At 53.3% G+C, this 17,985-nt stretch overlaps 7 protein-coding genes across 7 annotated transcripts; 4 read left to right on the forward strand and 3 right to left on the reverse strand.

Moving 5' to 3' along the window:
- The first annotated feature begins 115 nt into the window (after positions 1-115).
- BO66DRAFT_474277 (Zn(II)2Cys6 transcription factor) lies at positions 116-3,017 on the forward strand. Its single transcript, XM_025653129.1, has 5 exons — positions 116-223; positions 300-397; positions 454-985; positions 1,036-1,622; positions 1,675-3,017. The coding sequence occupies exons 1-5, from the start codon at positions 128-130 to the stop codon at positions 2,768-2,770; spliced, it is 2,409 nt and encodes an 802-aa protein (XP_025500152.1). The 5' UTR covers positions 116-127; the 3' UTR covers positions 2,771-3,017.
- Positions 3,018-3,990: 973 nt separating this feature from the next.
- BO66DRAFT_442130 (Ldh family oxidoreductase) lies at positions 3,991-6,291 on the forward strand (the record flags this gene model as incomplete). The annotated part of the gene is made up of 2 exons (XM_025651395.1): positions 3,991-5,046; positions 6,109-6,291. 2 exons carry the CDS (start codon positions 3,991-3,993, stop codon positions 6,289-6,291), a joined length of 1,239 nt encoding a protein of 412 aa, XP_025500153.1.
- A 2,178-nt stretch (positions 6,292-8,469) lies between these two features.
- Positions 8,470-9,663, forward strand: BO66DRAFT_357039 (enoyl-CoA hydratase/isomerase family protein). The gene is made up of 3 exons (XM_025644894.1): positions 8,470-8,624; positions 8,716-9,341; positions 9,413-9,663. Exons 1-3 carry the CDS (start codon positions 8,509-8,511, stop codon positions 9,520-9,522), a joined length of 852 nt encoding a protein of 283 aa, XP_025500154.1. The 5' UTR covers positions 8,470-8,508; the 3' UTR covers positions 9,523-9,663.
- Positions 9,664-10,983: 1,320 nt separating this feature from the next.
- On the reverse strand, positions 10,984-11,637 carry BO66DRAFT_183814 (uncharacterized protein). The gene has a single exon (XM_025642396.1). The coding sequence runs from the start codon at positions 11,538-11,540 to the stop codon at positions 11,085-11,087; it is 456 nt and encodes a 151-aa protein (XP_025500155.1). The 5' UTR covers positions 11,541-11,637; the 3' UTR covers positions 10,984-11,084.
- Positions 11,638-11,778: 141 nt separating this feature from the next.
- BO66DRAFT_442132 (rhamnogalacturonan acetylesterase RgaE) lies at positions 11,779-12,579 on the forward strand (the record flags this gene model as incomplete). The annotated part of the gene is made up of 2 exons (XM_025651396.1): positions 11,779-11,893; positions 11,942-12,579. 2 exons carry the CDS (start codon positions 11,779-11,781, stop codon positions 12,577-12,579), a joined length of 753 nt encoding a protein of 250 aa, XP_025500156.1.
- A 37-nt stretch (positions 12,580-12,616) lies between these two features.
- Positions 12,617-15,372, reverse strand: BO66DRAFT_183811 (isochorismatase family protein family). Its single transcript, XM_025642395.1, has one exon. It carries the CDS (start codon positions 15,213-15,215, stop codon positions 12,729-12,731), a length of 2,487 nt encoding a protein of 828 aa, XP_025500157.1. The 5' UTR covers positions 15,216-15,372; the 3' UTR covers positions 12,617-12,728.
- Positions 15,373-16,268: 896 nt separating this feature from the next.
- Positions 16,269-17,144, reverse strand: BO66DRAFT_442134 (uncharacterized protein; the record flags this gene model as incomplete). Its single annotated transcript, XM_025651397.1, has 1 exon — positions 16,269-17,144. One exon carries the CDS (start codon positions 17,142-17,144, stop codon positions 16,269-16,271), a length of 876 nt encoding a protein of 291 aa, XP_025500158.1.
- Positions 17,145-17,985: the final 841 nt, after the last annotated feature.

Genomic DNA, 17,985 nt, shown 5'->3' on the forward strand with positions numbered 1-17,985 from the left:
GGAGAGAACGGAATGCTCCGTCTATTTGCCCCACACCGCATCAACCGGGTGGAGATCTTCTCTCTCGCACCCTCCGCGTCTCCTTCAGACTCTCATCTCCCTGCCCTTTTGCTGGATTACTGCCAGCATGACACCAAAGACGTGCAAATCAACCACAGCAAGCACTCGAAGCGCTAGAAAAGTTCGATCCGCGTGCATCCGCTGTCGAAACCGACGTATCAAGGTGCGCTGGGTTTTTTGACGCCTCTTCTCCGAAACTCCCCCCAACACCCCCAACACAGTCAACTAATAGACAGAAGTGTGACGGGGAAACCCCGGCCTGCAGAAATTGTCTCAAGGCAAGCGCCCCATGTATTGATGTGGATGCGAGGCTTGGCGATGCGTTACTACCTCGCAGGTAAGTGCGGATGCCCCAACTGTGCGCTTCGCCGCCATCGCTGACCTTCAACGCAGCTTTTCGGCAGACTGCGTCCGTCGTATTCAGTGGTTAGAAGAGATCATAAAGAAACATTTGACACATATCGACCTCGCAGCTGGCCCGCAACTTGACGCGTCGATTAAGGCGGCCTTCGAGGTCGCGCCCCCTAAGCCGATCAGCTCCTCGCAAACTCCTCTTGTTTTCACGAGTGAAAATGACGATTGCTCGTTTGTTCCTTCTCCTGAGATAGATTACTCTTCCCAAATACCTTCTTTCCCCGGTGTCCCCAACAACGAATCGCCTCAGCCTGATTGTTGGGAGTCGCCACCGGGCGACTCAGATATCGCCGATGAAGTTCGTGCGCTGGCACAGAGCCTTGGCCAAGTCTCCCTCCATGAGGACTCCCGGCAGACTTACTATCTAGGTACCTCAACTGGTGTTCTTTTCGCCCATCTTATCGGTGCCAGTACAACCGGATCTCGTGATCCCTCAGGGCCGGTGGTCATTGAAGAAGAGAATACCCTGGGGGATGTCTCCTTCGAGCGGTTGAGAACCACATTGTTACAGGTGAGTGATGTCCCATGATGGTGCTCGCAGTGAAGTGACCCAAGACACAGGAGTTGCCTCCCCGCGATCGGTGTCAAGACTTGCTGGATGAGTATTTCCGTGTCATCCATCCCGACTTCCCAATTCTTGATCCGGCGTCGGTCTCGAGCATCTGTGAAGCGCTCTACGCATTATCTTCACTGACCAATCCTTGCAAGATTGGGAGCAAAGGGTGGCCCGTAGATCGACCCGGGTTTGCCTACAACGGCGAGATGGAAATTCGGAACGGGCAATATGAAACATCAATTTCAGTTTATGCTGCGGCCTTCCACCTATTTATGATCTTTAGCATTGCTTCCACACTCAAAATGCGCCGAAGGCAGCTGGAGGACTCTCCGCAGCGACTCTACCGAGCGGCTATGTCCTTCTCCCATCATGTCCTACCCAGACCCTCCCTCGTCGGCATACAGTCTCTCGTGCTTCTGATTGCACACAGCCTAATGGCACCATCTGGAGTCAATACCTGGACAATGGTGCATCTCTGTATGGCGAATTGTGTTGATATCGGGCTACACCGTGAAATGGCCGCCAGTCCCTATAATCGTCTCCCAATTCATATTAGGAGAATGGTTTTTTGGACGGTTTATTCATTAGACAGGTGAGCCCGCTATGCATTCCAGAACCATGTCCAGCATGTACTAAGAGATCAGGTCAATATCCACGATTCAAGGAAGACCCCTCGGGATACGAGACGAAACATTCGACCTATCGCGTCCCGATCTAGAATTTTCTGGCAGCACCGCAACCCCCGGCAGCCCGTTCGGGCCAAGCTTTGATCCCAAGGGCTTATGGCCGTACACAACACACCATCTCGCCCTCGACCGCTGGATCTCAGCCATAAAACTACTGCTTTATCGGTGTCCGTCGTCCTGCCAGCAGAACCTTTTCATGTGGCCTCCAGACCTCGGAAAACAACAGGCGATCCTCAAAGGCAAGCTTCAGGCCTGGTATCTCGAAATTCCCAACATCATGAGCCAACTGATCGTTCCGGATGAGCCTTTGCGGGACAAGCTCCGTCTCAAGCTCGAAGCCCGATATTATGCAGCTATGATGCTCTTGTTCCAGCCCTCGCAAGCCTTGCGGAGGCCCAATGCCGAAGCATGCAAGATCTGCTACGAATCGGCCGTCAAACGGCTCATGATCTACTCTCAGCTATATGAGAACGAGCAGCTTTTCTGCGGCTGGCGGAGCATGCAGGACATATTCCATTCGGGGGTTACCTTTCTCTACTTGCTTTACGGCTTGCCGTTTATACGACAGTCGGTTTCGCTTCCCGAAGTCTCCAAAATAATGCGCCTGTGCTCAAACCTCCTGAGCACGGGCGGTGAGTGGTGGCCTTCGCTGAAGAAAGCGAAGAAAAGACTGGAAAGCGTGGCCGACATCGTGATAGATAAGCTCTATAGCGTCAATGTTGCGGCGCTGCCGGCGCAGTCCGCACCAGATATGAACGGCGGGCTCGGTACCACTCAGCTGGGCGAGCCATTACCCCACTATCCTAGCTGGGAGTTTCCTGATATTGCCGGCCTCTTTCAGCCGTCGAGACGGCGAACGGCACCCACTTCAACCTTTCCGGTGGTTTCCCCCCGCAGATCTGGCACAGAAGCCGAAGGAGACGGAGGGATGCCACAACCGTTGGAGATTTTGAACGAACAAGCGCAGTCCGACGCGCCCGCCTGGGGTAACCCAATACCGCATCAGGCAGAGGTATTTGATGACCCTTTCTGGGAGCTTGTACACTTAACCTGATGCATGATACGGGTGTTTTCATGCTTAACTCTGCCGGAAGTGCCGCCCTCATTCCAAACATTGTCTTCGATTTGCAAAAGTCTTGTCCTGCGCTTGAAGCAATTTATGCGGCCACACGATGATGAGTATCCAGCTGCTGGAGGAAATATAATGATTGTCGTGGTCTTGCGGGGGACTATCTTTCATGGACGAGATTGCTGGGGCTGCGGCACCCGGGGTTCTGAGATCGAATGAATGTAACTATTGTTAGGAGCGCTATGTAATCATCTATTAAGAACATGGGCATAATTAGTGCATCACTTCAATCTTGCTACGTACCAGGTCAGTCCGCAACTGGGCAGGTCATCACGGCACTCGGAAGAGGCAGCAACGGGCTTCGAGTGGTGGCTCAGTATAACCTGGCATGTCATTCACAACTTGCACACTCGAAGTAACGAGGGCCGGAATCACCCGGTCACGGGACACGGGACCCGGAAGGGCCCGTCTCGAGCGGTCTGTCTGCTCAACCAGCGCTGTAGTTAACTTACCAGGTCTCCAAAGATAGCTCCGCAGCAGAGGATCTCCCCACTCTCCACACCACTACTGTATTTGTATAGCAGTCCTACATGGACTGACCCTAAGTTGTCGACAAAGAATGAAGTTACTGAATTGAAGCCGACTGGAACAACTCCACCTCACAAGCCACGAGTAAATCGCAAATGGGACAATCTCTGCATTTTGCAAGTTATTGTTCAACGAATGACTCATTAGTCTAACCAAGTCGACCACTACTGAGGATTACAATTACGGTCGATGGCAATGAACAGCTCACGGAGTGTTCCAGATTCCCTTCCTAACGATCAGCCGTACCGAGGTCAGAACCCCCGCGTACCCCAGACTCAGTCGGCAATAGGACGCGTCTTGTGAAGTCATCGAGGAATCTCTAGAGCGACCTCCAAATACTCCAATGCCTCCGAGCGCCTCTTGATGAGGCCTTCAGTCAGCAAATCCTGCAGTGACGGAAGTTTCCGCGACCCCACATGGGTCAGAATAGCTCTCCGCCGGCGACTGCGGTGAATAGTGAATAGCAAACAGTCTAGTGGCCGACCATTCAGAGGCTGTAACCGCATTGATTATATATTCCGTACACCCCGCTGACGAGGGACTGTGCCAAATCAGCTTCAGAGTGAATCCTAACTGTTCTTTCATTTTTCTCGGACTCAATCTCGAACACGACCGACATGGCATCCACCAAAGGCGAGCTTCCCAAAGTGTACATACCTGCAAAGCAGGCCCAGGAGTATGCCGAATCTCTCCTCGTCGAGAACCAAGTCCCTCCGGACAACGCCGCGACAATTGCGCGATGTCTGGTTGAGGCCGACCTCCGCGGCGTCGACACGCACGGCCTCAACCGACTGCCCTCATACATGGAGCGCCTGCGGCGCGGCGTGATGGATGCGAAAGCCACCCCTTCTCTGGACATCAAAACCCCTGTTGTGGCGCTGGTCGACGGCAACAATGGCTTTGGATTTCTCGCCGCCACGGCGGGGATGGACTTCGCCATCTCCGCCGCCAAAACATATGGGATCGGCATGGCCTCGGTCAAGCGATCAAACCACTTCGGCATGGGGGCCTGCTACGCCCTGCAGGCGGCCCGGGAGGGGATGATGAGCCTGGTATTTACCAACTCGTCCCCGGCGATGGCGCCCTGGGGCTCCAAGGCAAAGATCGTCGGGGTGTCCCCCCTCGCCTGCGGCGCACCGGGGGGTGTCGAGAAACCGTTCATCTTGGATATGGCGCCTTCAACAGCTGCGCGCGGGAAGCTCTACAAGGCAGTTCGACGGTCCGAGAAGGTCCCCTTGGACTGGGCTCTGGACGCGGATGGGTTTCCGACTGATGACCCGGCTGCGGCTCTCAAGGGCGTCATGCTCCCGATGGGCGGTCCCAAGGGGTCCGCCTTGGCCATTATGATGGATGTCTTCTCGGGTGTTCTCTCAGGATCGGGATTCGCCGGCGGCGTGACTGGGCCCTATGACCCCTCTAGGGCGTCTGATGTGGGACATCTCATGATTGCTATCAAGCCTGACGTCTTCCTGGGTATTGATGAGTTCAAGGGCCGTATGGACCTCTTGTTCCAGAAAATTACCCAGTCCGAGAAGGCGCCGGGCGTAGGGCGAGTCTACTTCCCAGGAGAGATTGAGCAGCTAAACCAAGAGTCTAGGCTGAAGACCGGTATCCCATATGTGGAAGAGGAGATTAAAGCTTTGAACGAAGAAGCCCGACGGGCTGGATCGAAGGTATTGCTGGCTGGATCTGTATCTCTACACGGGTAGGAGCACATGCAGGCGCTTTGCTATAGTCTTGGTGAATACTTGCAAATTCCTACAATGGCAGGCCGCAACGTATTCCATTATCTTTTAAATCAAGAAGACGTAGGATTCTAACCAAAGAGCATACAACAGAAGTCTATCTCAGCAGCCACTAGGCCTCGCCAAGGCCCGTGGGTTTATGGGTTGGGTCCAAACCCAATGTGTTTCTTAGCAGGTTTGAGCTTGATAGGCTTAACCTGTAGACTAGATATCGATTCAATGGTGATCCAATCCAGAACACCCTGTCTAACTGCCAAGCTCGAACATGACTTTACTACTTCCTAAAATATAGATTATAGCTTTTGTCTCATAAAATAGTGTATTGTTTTAATGTTTATAACATCTAGTTTCTGTCTATTTTTATAAACAGTTTATCTGTTTATAATGCTGGTATTTCAGCAGAAAGAAATTTAGCCCTGTCTGTCTACAAAAAGATTTGTTTTAATCATCGAGAATATAATTTTAAGACGACTGTCTTGTGTTGTATCACATTGTATTTCAGGAAATTATAGCAGAACTTTGTTTTGGATTTCTTCAGAGCCGGAAAGATATTTTAAGACAGATATTTATAAGATAGATCTTTTTTTTAGAGTACTATAGTTTGTTTGGATAAATCTCACGAAAGTAAAGGGCTTCAATCTATGGAATTTGATCTTGCTGAACAACAGAGTTTCACACCGCAGAGCGTTGTTGGGGCGTGGTGCACAAGATCCGAAATACTTTCCTCTGGCATGCATACTACCGATATCGATAGTACGTCTGTCTTCATTCTTTCTTACTCCGCTGATGCCCGAGGTTCCTTATCGAATCCCCGCACAGTTCGATGTTGTCACCGTTTTCTGGCCGGACCAGCATCTATGTGCGTCCCCCGCCAGATGTAGCAGTTCAGCACTATTATCAAGGATTCCACGAAGACGGAGTCACCGCGCTAGAAGACCAGCCCCCGGGCGCCGGCACTGGCCAGGATACTATCCGGTTCTCCGCTAGTAGCAGCTGGTTGAGAGTGCGGACGTGCGTGCGGAGTGGTACGGGGACTTTGCCCACCAGGCCGCCCAGCAGTACGAGCGCTTAGGGTACATCATCGACTGGTTTCAGACGCTCGCGGTCAGTGCCGACTGTGTCTTGATTGACCTCGAGCCGATGCATCTGGAGTTCACTGCGCACCGCAACTAGGGCCGGTACTCCGCGGAGAGAGCAGGCGCTGCTCGGGACGGAGCGCAGCTTCCTTTCCACTGTTTCTGAAAGTAACTTGGTGGAAACCGCGATGTATCCAATTCGGCCTATTTCACAGTCTTGGGCCTGCTGATCCTCCACTGTAGGATACTGTGGAGATGGCACGCGATATGAATAAAGCTTTCATGGGGCTATGGTCGTAGAAGGGCTGATGGTCTGTTATGTCTTCACGAGGCGCGTCCGTTGCTGAGTTTCACGCCTTCACGGCCCTGAGGTATCTGGCTAACTTGATGAAATTGCGATATACCACCCCGACAAGCTTGCTGTTGCAAGAAATAAGACTAGATCGTGTTGGTGATTTGAGACAGATGATTCGGGCTCCGTTGTTTTCACCCGAATCACCACCTCTCCCGGTTTGTCAGTCTGGACAAAACCTGACTCGTCGATCGACCCTGTCCGCCTAAAACCTGCTGCTCAAACCATATAAACAAATGAAGCAGAATTACTAACCGCATTCCGGTTTCCTTTGATGAAAAGGACAAAAAGGACAAAAACATACAACAGAAGGGATTCGCTGGTGGTCACCCACCCAACTACTAACCTCCCGGCGTGTGGCTTAAGTACGGCTGAGCGGACGGGAAGCCCTGTTTTCCACACCCTGTGGTCGTATGTGCTGAATGTTTAGTGCAAAAGTTTCATATCCCACAGGAACCATCTTCGGAACAGCTAGAGTGGTCGGGTTTCCAGCAGATGGTTGAACGGGAGATATATAGTCAGTATCACCTCGCCTATATTGCCGCGCGAACCACGTAGGACAAACCCGAGTAGTAGGTGCCGATGTAACGGTCCGCACCCTACCCTCAAAATAGACGGGAAAAGAGAAGACTTTTACCCAGACATCCTGCACGGATGTACAAACCGTCACGTTGCATGTCTGCTATTGTTAGCCGGGTGAAAGACCTGTTTACATCTTGCATATGGAACTTCATTCCATTCACTTACCTTCCATATTGCAAGGGAGGATTGAGCGGATTTTGAACCCGTACTTTCAGAACCGCACAATACCGACCAACGGTTTACACAGTAAGATAGATACAATGGAACTCCGCACCTTGTCTCTGAGATCGACCTGGCTTCGCGCCGTGCTACGGCGGCCGATCACAACCTCACCCCGCGATTCTTGACCATGAGGTGATCTACCGGTCCAATCCATCTTTTTCCATTCTCACAAACCAGGGTTACTCTCATCACACGCAACCGGTTGCCCAGGATCTACTCATACCTCGGCCTATCGTGGGCCCGGAACAACCGGCTCTCCCCCTGGGGTCGACAGGCGATGTTACGTCTCGCACACTGATCACATGCGTTCGACTGCGACGACTGTTTCAAGGTCCAAGTGCAGCGGACTTTCCGATGGCGGCCTAAATGGGGACAAAAGTTTAGATCCTCCCTTCCCTGTGTACGGCTTAAACTCACAGGCCAAGCAATTGCGCGTGCCTTTGCGCATTGGTTTGAGCGGCATCCTTTTCACCTTCGCCTGTGCGAAATGCGCTATCCAGACAGCTCAGAGCGACCTTTCAGGTGACTAACTCGGGCAATTAGTCCCCTTTAGCCCTTTGGGGGCCTTTGGTGGTCAGACAGGTTGGGAGGAAAGGAAGACGAGAGGAGGAAGACAAGGACGACCGAAATTCGCCCGGTTAAGTTTAGATGGTTGATCTTATCGCTTAGTCATTCGTAGCTCGTCCGGCCTCAGGCCGGAATGAGGCCGGCCAGCACTCCAGCTGTTCGGTAGCTATGTGAATATGATCGCTATCCTGGCTACAGATCTCAAATCCTGAATTGGTTGAGCGCCATCGCCTTGTACTTGGTAGATACTTTCACTTGTGCAGGTCGCGCTTGTGCTTCAACTGGAGTACAGTGTGTCTACATGTAACTAACAGTCACAGCTGCTGACCAACATACCCGCAGCACAGCAGAATGATTGCTGTGCTGTACGGTAACTCACCATACTGTACTACAAGTTACGCACCATAGATAGTCAAGCAGGTGAGTTCCTTATCGGTCGCACCGTATGCGATTTTACCTCGGCTCAACCTCCGCTACCCCAGAATCCGACCACAATTTAATTGACCCCCCTCATTTCTTCCTCCATCTCCAACTTCAGCTTCCTGCCATCAATTCTCCATCCACCATCACCCACCATATATTTGAACCACCATGTCGTCGCAACCCTACACCTACAAACACTTCAACATCACCTTCCCGCCGGACCGCGAATATGTCGCCCACGTGGAGATCAACCGTCCTTCCAAGCTAAATGCCTTCATCGAAGCGTGCGCGCCTCTCCTTCCCCCTTCCCCGCGATTCCCCCACCCCTACAATTCACAATCCACAATCCCCAGTCATAACACCAAGAACAAACAGAATGTGGCTCGAACTTTCGGACATCTTCACCCGCCTCTCCACTGACCCCGCCGTCCGCGCCATTGTCCTCACCGGCGCAGGCCCCAAAGCCTTCACCGCCGGCCTGGACGTCCACGCCGCCTCGGAGGGCACCCTCTCGCCCGAATCAGCACAGATCGACCCCGCCCGCAAAGCGACCCACCTCCGCCGCCACATCCACGAGTTCCAGCACTGCATCTCCACTCTCGAGAAATGCGAGAAACCCGTCATCGTGGCGATGCACGGCTTCGCGCTGGGGCTGGCCATCGACCTCAGCGTCGCGGCGGACGTGCGCGTCTGCACGGAGGACGTGCGCTTCGCCGTCAAGGAGGTGGATATCGGGTTGGCCGCGGATATCGGGACGTTGAGTCGATTGCCGAAAGTGGTGGGGTCGTTTGGGTGGGTGAAGGAGGTGAGCTTGACGGCGCGGGAGTTTGGGGCGGACGAGGCGCTGCGCGTGGGGTTTGTGACGCATGTCTTTAAGGATAAGGAGGCGGCGGTGGAGGGCGCGTTGGGGTTGGCGAGTCGTATGGCGGGGAAGAGTCCTGTTGCTGTGCAGGGGACGAAGGAGTTGCTGAATTGGTCGCGGGATCGGAGGGTTGAGGATGGTATGTGCTTTTCCTTGTTGTTTTGTTTTCGAGGGGATCGGGGAGTGATCATGATGCTAACGCGTTGATAGGGCTGCGGTATACGGCGGTTTGGAATAGTGCGGCGCTGCAGACGAAGGATGTTGAGGCGGCGCTGTTGTCGGGGATTCAGAAGCGGAAGCCGACTTTTGAGAAGTTGTAACCTTTTTTCTCTTTGATGTGAGTTGCGCTCGGGGTGTATATTAGACTCTGGTACTGCTGGCTTAGTACATCTTAGAAGCTGATCGTATGGGTTGCTTTTGCGAAAAGAAGGCATTGCTGAAGACGCAGATTTGGATGAGAGAGCTTTCTGTATTGTCTCGAACCCATCAATGCGATCAATCCAATGGTGGGAAACCTTTTCTGATGACCAACAGTCGATGTCGTCTGTCGTGATACGACCTGATTGCTGACGCAGGTAGGTAGCGATCGCGTATTAGACGTCGAGGTGCTCGCCATGATAGCCATCATGGCTATACAATGTAGCCAGTCTCAGATGGTCACAGCCTGTCTTAAACTACGGAGTTGGAGACCGCTGATGCACGACATTCTTTGCTGCTCCCGATGTCCAGAATCTAGTTACAACTATCCTGATGCAAGAGAAAAATGCCTGTGCGTGGATTGGGGTGGATTGAGGCACAGAAAACACCAAGTAATTAACCTATCCATGACCTCTACCTCAAGCCTTGAATCAGCAAAATCACTCTCCCAACCAAAGTCACTATCCAGACAAGTTGAGCCCTAACAAAGAGTTGAGCACCATATCTCAAACTTCGTTACTACTCCCATACACAAATTGACTCGCCAGAGTGGGCATACACGGAGGAATGTGACTAGTCCATCTCCACCAGGACCATCCCCAGCTCCAGCAGTGCCTGACAGGTCTCACATGGCAGTCTAGATCCTTCGAGGTGGAGACTTGAAAACTGTTTTGAAGAGACCCGGGCAGGAGGAGGCTGAAACGCTTGGTCCCGCCCAGCCCAGCCGCCAGACTCTCGTGGCGGCGAGAAGGTTTCAGAGTCAAAACAATTTGTATTGTGCGGGTACAGAAAGTCTACAGAAGAGAAATAGTTTCGAGTCATACAGTTACGCGCGAGTTATGGAATGTGTCACGGAACTTGTGGCAGGTAGAGTAGCGGCAAGTTGGCGTTCCTGCTGCTTGCCCTAAGTCCTGAGTAGTCCCGAGCTGGCGGAGGACAGCCTCTATTTGTGCAGAGCTGTGGGGTCCCAAGAGCTTGGCATAGTTAGAATCATTCCAGGAAGGAGAGTGTGTGCACTTGGCTTTGTGACTCTGCAAGAGTTGGGATTGAATCCTGTGGGCACGTCATTTCTTGCATCATCGACGCGGTCATTGCTCGTTCGCCAAGGACTGTACCACCCCGAGAAATGACCGATCAGGACGGACTTGTCAACCCCTGAAGATGTTCGTGCTATTTTATCTCCGAGACTAAGCTTCAGCAGCACTGGGATCAAGTACCAAGCATGAAGATACACCACGACACACTCATGCCCGCACAGCAACATACCCTCCACCCCAGACTAGGATACCAGCCAAAGAAAATCCGAGCAACACGCCCTAACTTACCTGCCGTATGTAAGCAAGCGAACAATCGGATTTCGGGGTTAACCACCGCGCTTGACGCCCAGCACCACCCAAGTAAGATCCACAATCTGTACCCCGCTCTTTCACTCCGTCACGCCCCCCCAAACTACCAAACTAACAAACTAACGCATCTCATTTCCCGCCCCGCTAATCCCAGATCGAAACGGAACTACACCCTTTGACATCGACCCTGTCACCCTGCCAATATCCACTCGACATCCATCCTGCAGAACTCCAGCTCCTTTCATCACGTCATATCCACCCTCACAGGTGGGAAAAATCCCCCAGAATACACCCTGCGCTCCGCACGGTCCCCCCTTCCCCTTGCTCGCCCGCTTCCGTAGACCCGAGGATATAGCACTTTGTACCCTTGAACCCTGTCGATCGGCGGGCTTGTTTGCGCTTCTGTCTCCGTTCGACGACTCTATTCGTAGGTGAAAGGATGCTAGAGTCCACGAGGAGGGTAAGTATCCGAGCATCGGGATCAAACACCCCGAAACTCCATGTCGAAAGGAAGCAGTTTGGGAGTATTCCCCCGAGCTGCAAGCTGCGTGCAGAATGCCAAGGTTGGAGTGCATCTACCCCATACTGAACCTGAGACTGGGGGTGTTTGACATGCTGATTCTGGTCCGATGGCCGAGGTCGGTGGGAGTAGGAGGAAGAGAGGGAAATTGTCCGTGTGGGTTGGGTTGAATGGGATTTTCCACGTATTGGTCTGGAGGTCGGGGGTATATAAGGGAGGGAGTAGCCGGCATTGAGTTCGATTCATCATTCAGACAGTCCATAAGAAGATTGACAGCCAAGAACACCACCACAATGAAGACCGCCGCTCTTGCACCGCTCTTCTTCCTCCCCTCTGCCCTCGCCACGACGGTCTATCTCGCCGGTGACTCGACCATGGCCAAGAATGGAGGCGGGTCGGGAACCAACGGTATGTGTAGGACATCCCTCTCTTAACGGCCCTGCTGATCGACATCAGGCTGGGGCGAGTACCTCGCCAGCTACCTCTCCGCGACAGTGGTTAACGACGCGGTCGCGGGCCGCAGCGCGCGCTCGTACACACGCGAGGGTCGGTTCGAGAACATCGCCGATGTAGTGACGGCGGGCGACTACGTGATCGTCGAGTTCGGCCACAACGACGGTGGCTCGCTGTCCACGGACAATGGACGCACCGACTGCTCCGGTACCGGGGCAGAAGTCTGCTATAGCGTCTACGACGGGGTCAACGAGACCATCCTCACCTTCCCCGCCTACCTGGAGAACGCCGCCAAGCTGTTCACCGCCAAGGGCGCCAAGGTCATCCTCAGCAGCCAGACCCCCAACAACCCCTGGGAGACCGGCACCTTCGTCGACTCCCCCACGCGCTTCGTTGAGTACGCCGAGCTGGCCGCCGAGGTCGCCGGCGTCGAGTACGTCGACCACTGGTCCTACGTGGACAGCATCTATGAGACCTTGGGCAATGCCACCGTCAACTCGTATTTCCCCGTCGATCACACCCACACCAGTCCTGCGGGAGCGGAGGTCGTGGCTGAGGCGTTCTTGAAGGCGGTGGTTTGCACGGGTACGTCGTTGAAGAGTGTGTTGACGACGACGAGCTTTGAGGGGACATGTTTGTGATTGAGCAGATGGAAAGACAAAGCAGTGGACGGATAAGGACAAGAGTTGTCATGTATAGTGGTAGTTTGTGCATTGCAAATGGTATCTGAACTGGCTCGCTTATGCTCATAATCGAGAATTGGACATGTCTATGTTCGGGTTTGAGGTTTCTATGATATCTCCTCCAGCGTGGCTTTCACTATTCCACGCTTCTCAACTCGGGTGTAATATTGCACCAGGTTCGGATAGTGAGTGCTTGATAATTGCCCGGCTGCCTGAACCTCCCAAAGAACGGGCCAGAGGGAACAGTCGTCAATTCCAAAGGAGGCACCACTTGCGAACGGCTGTGTCTGGATCGCTGCTTCCCACCTATCCAAATATTCGATGCCCCTCGATCGGTCCATCTGATTGCGCCAGGTGGCTAGGAGTTGGTCGATCTCGACCAGGAAGTTACCCCCGCGCAAAGCTTCCACGCCCGGTTGCACGAGCTCCGAGGCGTGAGTGGCAAAATATGTCAGGATATTGGAATCGCTAGCAATCTCAGCTCCATGACCAATGTAAAGCGGCAGATCCATAGTCTCGGCACCCGTTGCAGTGGTCGCATCGTAGCGAAGTCCGTTCTCGCCCAGGCACAAACGCACCCGGAGATTAGCCACGGGGTCCGGCCCGACCACAAGCTTGGCGGTCGTAGCCGTAATAAAGTTGACAACATCGAAACCCGCGCCGTAGACCCCGTCCCAGTCAAATTCGGTCGCGTGGTTTTCCTGTCCGAACGCCCGAATCAAGCGCTCGGTTTCCGCTGGGTGCCCGTGGATCACTGCATGGGCATGGTCCTGGGTCTTGGACACTGCACCTTGGCCCCAGATCGCGTCTCCAGTTGGGTTGAGATAGGTGCCAATGTGACGAAAGGTTAGGGAGATCCGCTGTCCGCCATACGCTCGCTCCTCGGAAGACTTCTCGTCCGTGGCCCGCTTATCGGGGCGAATGCCGTGCAACCACCGCATGTTCGTCTGCTCCCCAAGAATGAACAATGACTCGTGTGGCATAGGTATGCGTTGCGTAAGGCGACCGCTCTCAGTGCCCTCCGAGTCTTTCCCCTTGGTTCGCAGCACCATCACGCGCTGAGCACCAAGACTGACATTGCATATGAAAGAGCCCCGCACAATGTCCAAAGTCTTGTCCGAATGCTCCGAGATCCGGTCTTGTCCGTCCCGATAGAGTTGGATAAGTGCATGATTAAGTGGGTGGCCCAGAATACGCTCAACCACAACCCGTACCTCGTCCACCGTAGGAGTGAACGGTTGCAGTGGCGGCGACTCGTCCGCTGGGTGACGGTAGATCGGAATTGATCCATCATTCAGCGCACGCCCCTGCACCGCCACCAACCGCGGGACCTGCCCAGAAAGATGATACATCTTTTGCCAAGCCACCTCATCCCGGATTTTCTCAAAGGCTTTCTCTGGCAACTCCAAATCGTATAAGATCCTAGAGTCGCCCTCCCCGATTACATCGCCCGGCCTGTACACATCGCGTTTTCTCGATTTCTCGCTTCGCCGCGTGTCTGTGTGCGCACCTGACTCGCCCTTGGCATTCGGTCTCTTTGTGCGACGGACACGTGTACGAGCCTTGACTGCGCTAGGATCCGTGGATTGTGCTTCTGAGGCATCGCGCACTCGTGCGCGGGCGATATTAGCTAGCTCTTGCAGGCTCGGGTTGTCGTGATCGGAGAACTCCGCCATGAGATCTTCAATCCTGCGGCGCCGGCCGCTGCCCACTAAAGCTTCGGGGCTCTCATTCCTGGCCGCCGATCGGGATTTGGACCCGAACCCCAGTCCATCCATGATCCCTTCGATTTCAGCACGATTCCCTGTTCGTACCGGACGGGGATTGCCACTTCTGGCGATCGCATCGGTCTCCTCCCACTCCAGCTCCTCCAGCAGCTCCTGCGTAGTGATCCCGCTGGCGCCGAAGATGTCCGCCATGCGACGCATCGCCTCCTCATGGCGGTGGAAGCTGCGGTACCCAAGACAGTCCTCGACCAGAGTGACTGAAAAGCCATGTCGCACGGCGTCGAGAGCGGTGGCGTAGACGGATACATTAGATAGCGACCCGCAGAGGTAGAGCTCAGTGATAAACCGGGTCCGGAAGGAGAGGATGAGATTGTGGTCGCTGAGCGCGGAGTACCCCGATTTGATGATCAGGGTATCTGATTCTGAGTCGATGGCCGCGAAGACGGGTGCGGGGAATTGCGCTCCAGGCGTTTGCGGCACACAGCACCGCGGTGTCTTGGCTGAGAGGAAAGCCTCCTCATCGATGGTGTGGCCATCATCCATCTTCCGATCGCCAACTACAGTTTCATCCTCTGGCGTACGCTTGGCTCGCGCGTTCTGGTCGTGTCGACTGAGCACCACGAGGTCTTGGCCGTCCGATGGGCTGATTAGAGGTTGCGGGGACTGGTAGTAGGAGCGCACCCATATCACGTCCCCATTCCGGCGAAAGGCGCTGGCGAGTTGAGCGATGTTCTCTAGAAAGTCGGCAGTATTGGGAACATGTAGGGCTCCATTCGATCGCACAAAGTCATTTTGGAGATCTAGGAGGAGAAGAGCTTTGCGGGTTTGGATGGTGGGCAGATTGCCGAACTGGGGGATGAAACTCATTGTAGGAACATGATCAGAAGGTAAAGGGGGATTATCGCAAAACAGATCGATAAGAATACAGCTGGAAAGAGCAGGTCTGAAGGAATAAGAACCGTGGGTCAGATGCGGGGATAGTAGAAGGTGGGGTTGAGAATGGTGATAATACGGTAGAGAGCGGAGGAATGAATGTCAGGAAGAGAAGATGCGGAGGGGGAAATCCATGGGCAAAGAGTCCCGTCGACACCCGACTGCTGAGGCACTCACCAGGAATACTTTTCCGATGTGTCGGCCGAATAGAGAAGCGGTGTGGCCAAACAAACAACAAACAGCATCGACAAACAGACCAAACAAGACGCACGAGCCAAATACACTCAACAAGACAAATGCAACAAACATAACAAACACCAGCATGTTCCCAATCCACACTACTAGGTATACAAACATGCCTATCAGTTACCGCATCCATTGTCGGTACTCGGCTCGGATGAAGGTGAGGCTTATGACCTGTGAAGAAGAGTCACCACGGACAATTCTGTCAAATCGAGCAAATTGAAAAGCAGTTTGCCGATAGCCACAGTATCAGGATAGGTACAAACGCGACACGAGGTAGTTGAGGACAATAGGCAATGAAACTTGAATTTCCAAATAACTACCTAACTCGTCTGTATGACGGAACAGGGCTAGGAGTGGAAGGTGCGTACTATGTTGTTCTCTTTCGAAAGAAACTCATAATAACACGAATCGACCGACCATATCAACGTCAGTACCGAGTAATCAGACCGTTTCTCTCGCTAGCGAAACAATCTACCGCAACATCGTTGCGTTCGATGCCACGTATTCTCATGCTGATCAAAGTGCGACGAACGGAGTAATTGAAGTAGCACTGAATCATTGAAATCTTCCTGAGTGATACTCACAAGGCCAAGTAAAGACGAGTAAGTCTACAACCATACCCTCTACTATACCATGTCGCGTTCGTCTCAAACTCGCTGCCTCTTTTAGGCGCAAGTATTATTCCACGCATTTAATCTCCTCGAACACCGCACACACCCTAGGTTCCTTGCGCGATTCTCTTCAGCCATTCTGCTCCAACTTGTGGCATCTTTCAATAGTGTCATTATACCGTCGCCAACCCTCCGCACAAGGAAAGATCGGAACCTCATCCAAGCCGACGTAGTGATGATAGTTCCTTAGGGACCAATCCGGTCGGCGGTTCTCGAGGCCAACGAAGAGCGTAGGAAAGGCGATCCAAAAAAGTGATCCTGCAGTGGCTTCTACCAGTTGTCCGTCCCACTCCGAGACATCCCCGACCACGGGTGAAGCATCCCGAAAGGTCACCAGATCGCACCTCTCGCACGAACCTGCTGCGGTCGCATCGAAGCTACTACGTTCTGGCTGAATTATACCCCACGGACGATACTGAGAATACAGGGGCGACCCCTCGACGAAGATCATCCGCTCGTCAAACGTCCTCAGCACGCAGGCCTCTAACCCCTCCTGCAGGTCTTGCAGGCGAGGAAACCCATCGCGCGGGCACTGTGAGTTGCACGAATACCCAGCCTCAAAGGGAGTGATGGGGCCGGCCCGGTCTCTCGCGTAGTCCAGAAAGCACAGTTTCGTCGTTGGAGGCTGATGGAGGAGCATCCTTCTCCAACTGGCCTCGGGGCGTTCGTAATATCTCTTATGAGAGGGACCCGAACATCGACTGAGGTATTCGGGCCAGATTTTCTCGATGATGAGCGGGTTGGCGGTGCGTGGCTCGCCTTGGGGGTTATTTCCGGCCGGCTGGAGGAAGAGCGCGGCTTGCAGCGCTTGTGACTTGTTGATTAAGTCGTACCAGAGGTAGCATACTCGCGTTGAGACGAGTAAGGTCTGCATGTCCATCTGCAAGAGGATTTGCACCACCAGCTCCGGGATGCAGAATATTCGATGGGGTGTAGTTTCTGCCATGTTCCCTGTCGCTCAGAGTATTTTAGTGATGAGAGGAGTTGGTAGTTGATGAGATGAAGTCCCCTCGGGGCGAACGAGTGCGGCGAAGTATAGCTGCGAAGCGCGGTGGGAGGAGTCATTTCCGGCGTCACTCTTCCGACATCGATAGGCTTGGCCACGGTAGCAGTGCAAGTGATGCAGAACTGTGATGCACTCATGATGACGGTGAGCACAGTGTAGAGAAATTCCATGGATAAGGACAACGAAATTGCGCTTTTTGAACATGGAAGTATGCCGCGACTGCGATTCTCAAGAGAATCGAGTTCATCTTGGTCGTGAAAACCACAAGTAGCTCTGTGGCGCATTTATCTAGTCGCAGATGACCACCACTAGAGCTCGGATGAAGAAGACAGACAATTGAGTCGCTCACATTTCATGATTTGCCTGGGTGGCGATGGAGCTTTTGAGTGCCTAGGGATTATTGCACTTCGTTGCTGAAGTCGTGTCGATTGTTCTATGTTCTATGCATACAATCGGTCGGACGCAGGTACGAACCTCGCATACCTTGGCTCACAAACAAGCTCCTTCGGAGCATCCATTCCTTAGTATCCTAGTGGAACAGTAGCAGAGGTCGGTCATGAGCGCTATCATAATCCTTGCCGAATGATAAGCCAGATGTTTGCTTCTTTATTTGTATCGGTGCTCCCGCGGACGGCCGTCGGACGAATGTAGACAACATCGATCACAAGGTTCGACTGATAACGCCAGCAGGAATGGGTGACCCTGTAGACATTTGAGTAATCCATATCTTAGGTATCAGCATTTATGGACACCTATGACTCCCTCCCCTCCTCAAGCTGCA

The sequence above is a fragment of the Aspergillus aculeatinus genome (genome assembly GCF_003184765.1).
Source record: "Aspergillus aculeatinus CBS 121060 unplaced genomic scaffold BO66scaffold_51, whole genome shotgun sequence".
NCBI lineage: Eukaryota > Fungi > Ascomycota > Eurotiomycetes > Eurotiales > Aspergillaceae > Aspergillus > Aspergillus aculeatinus.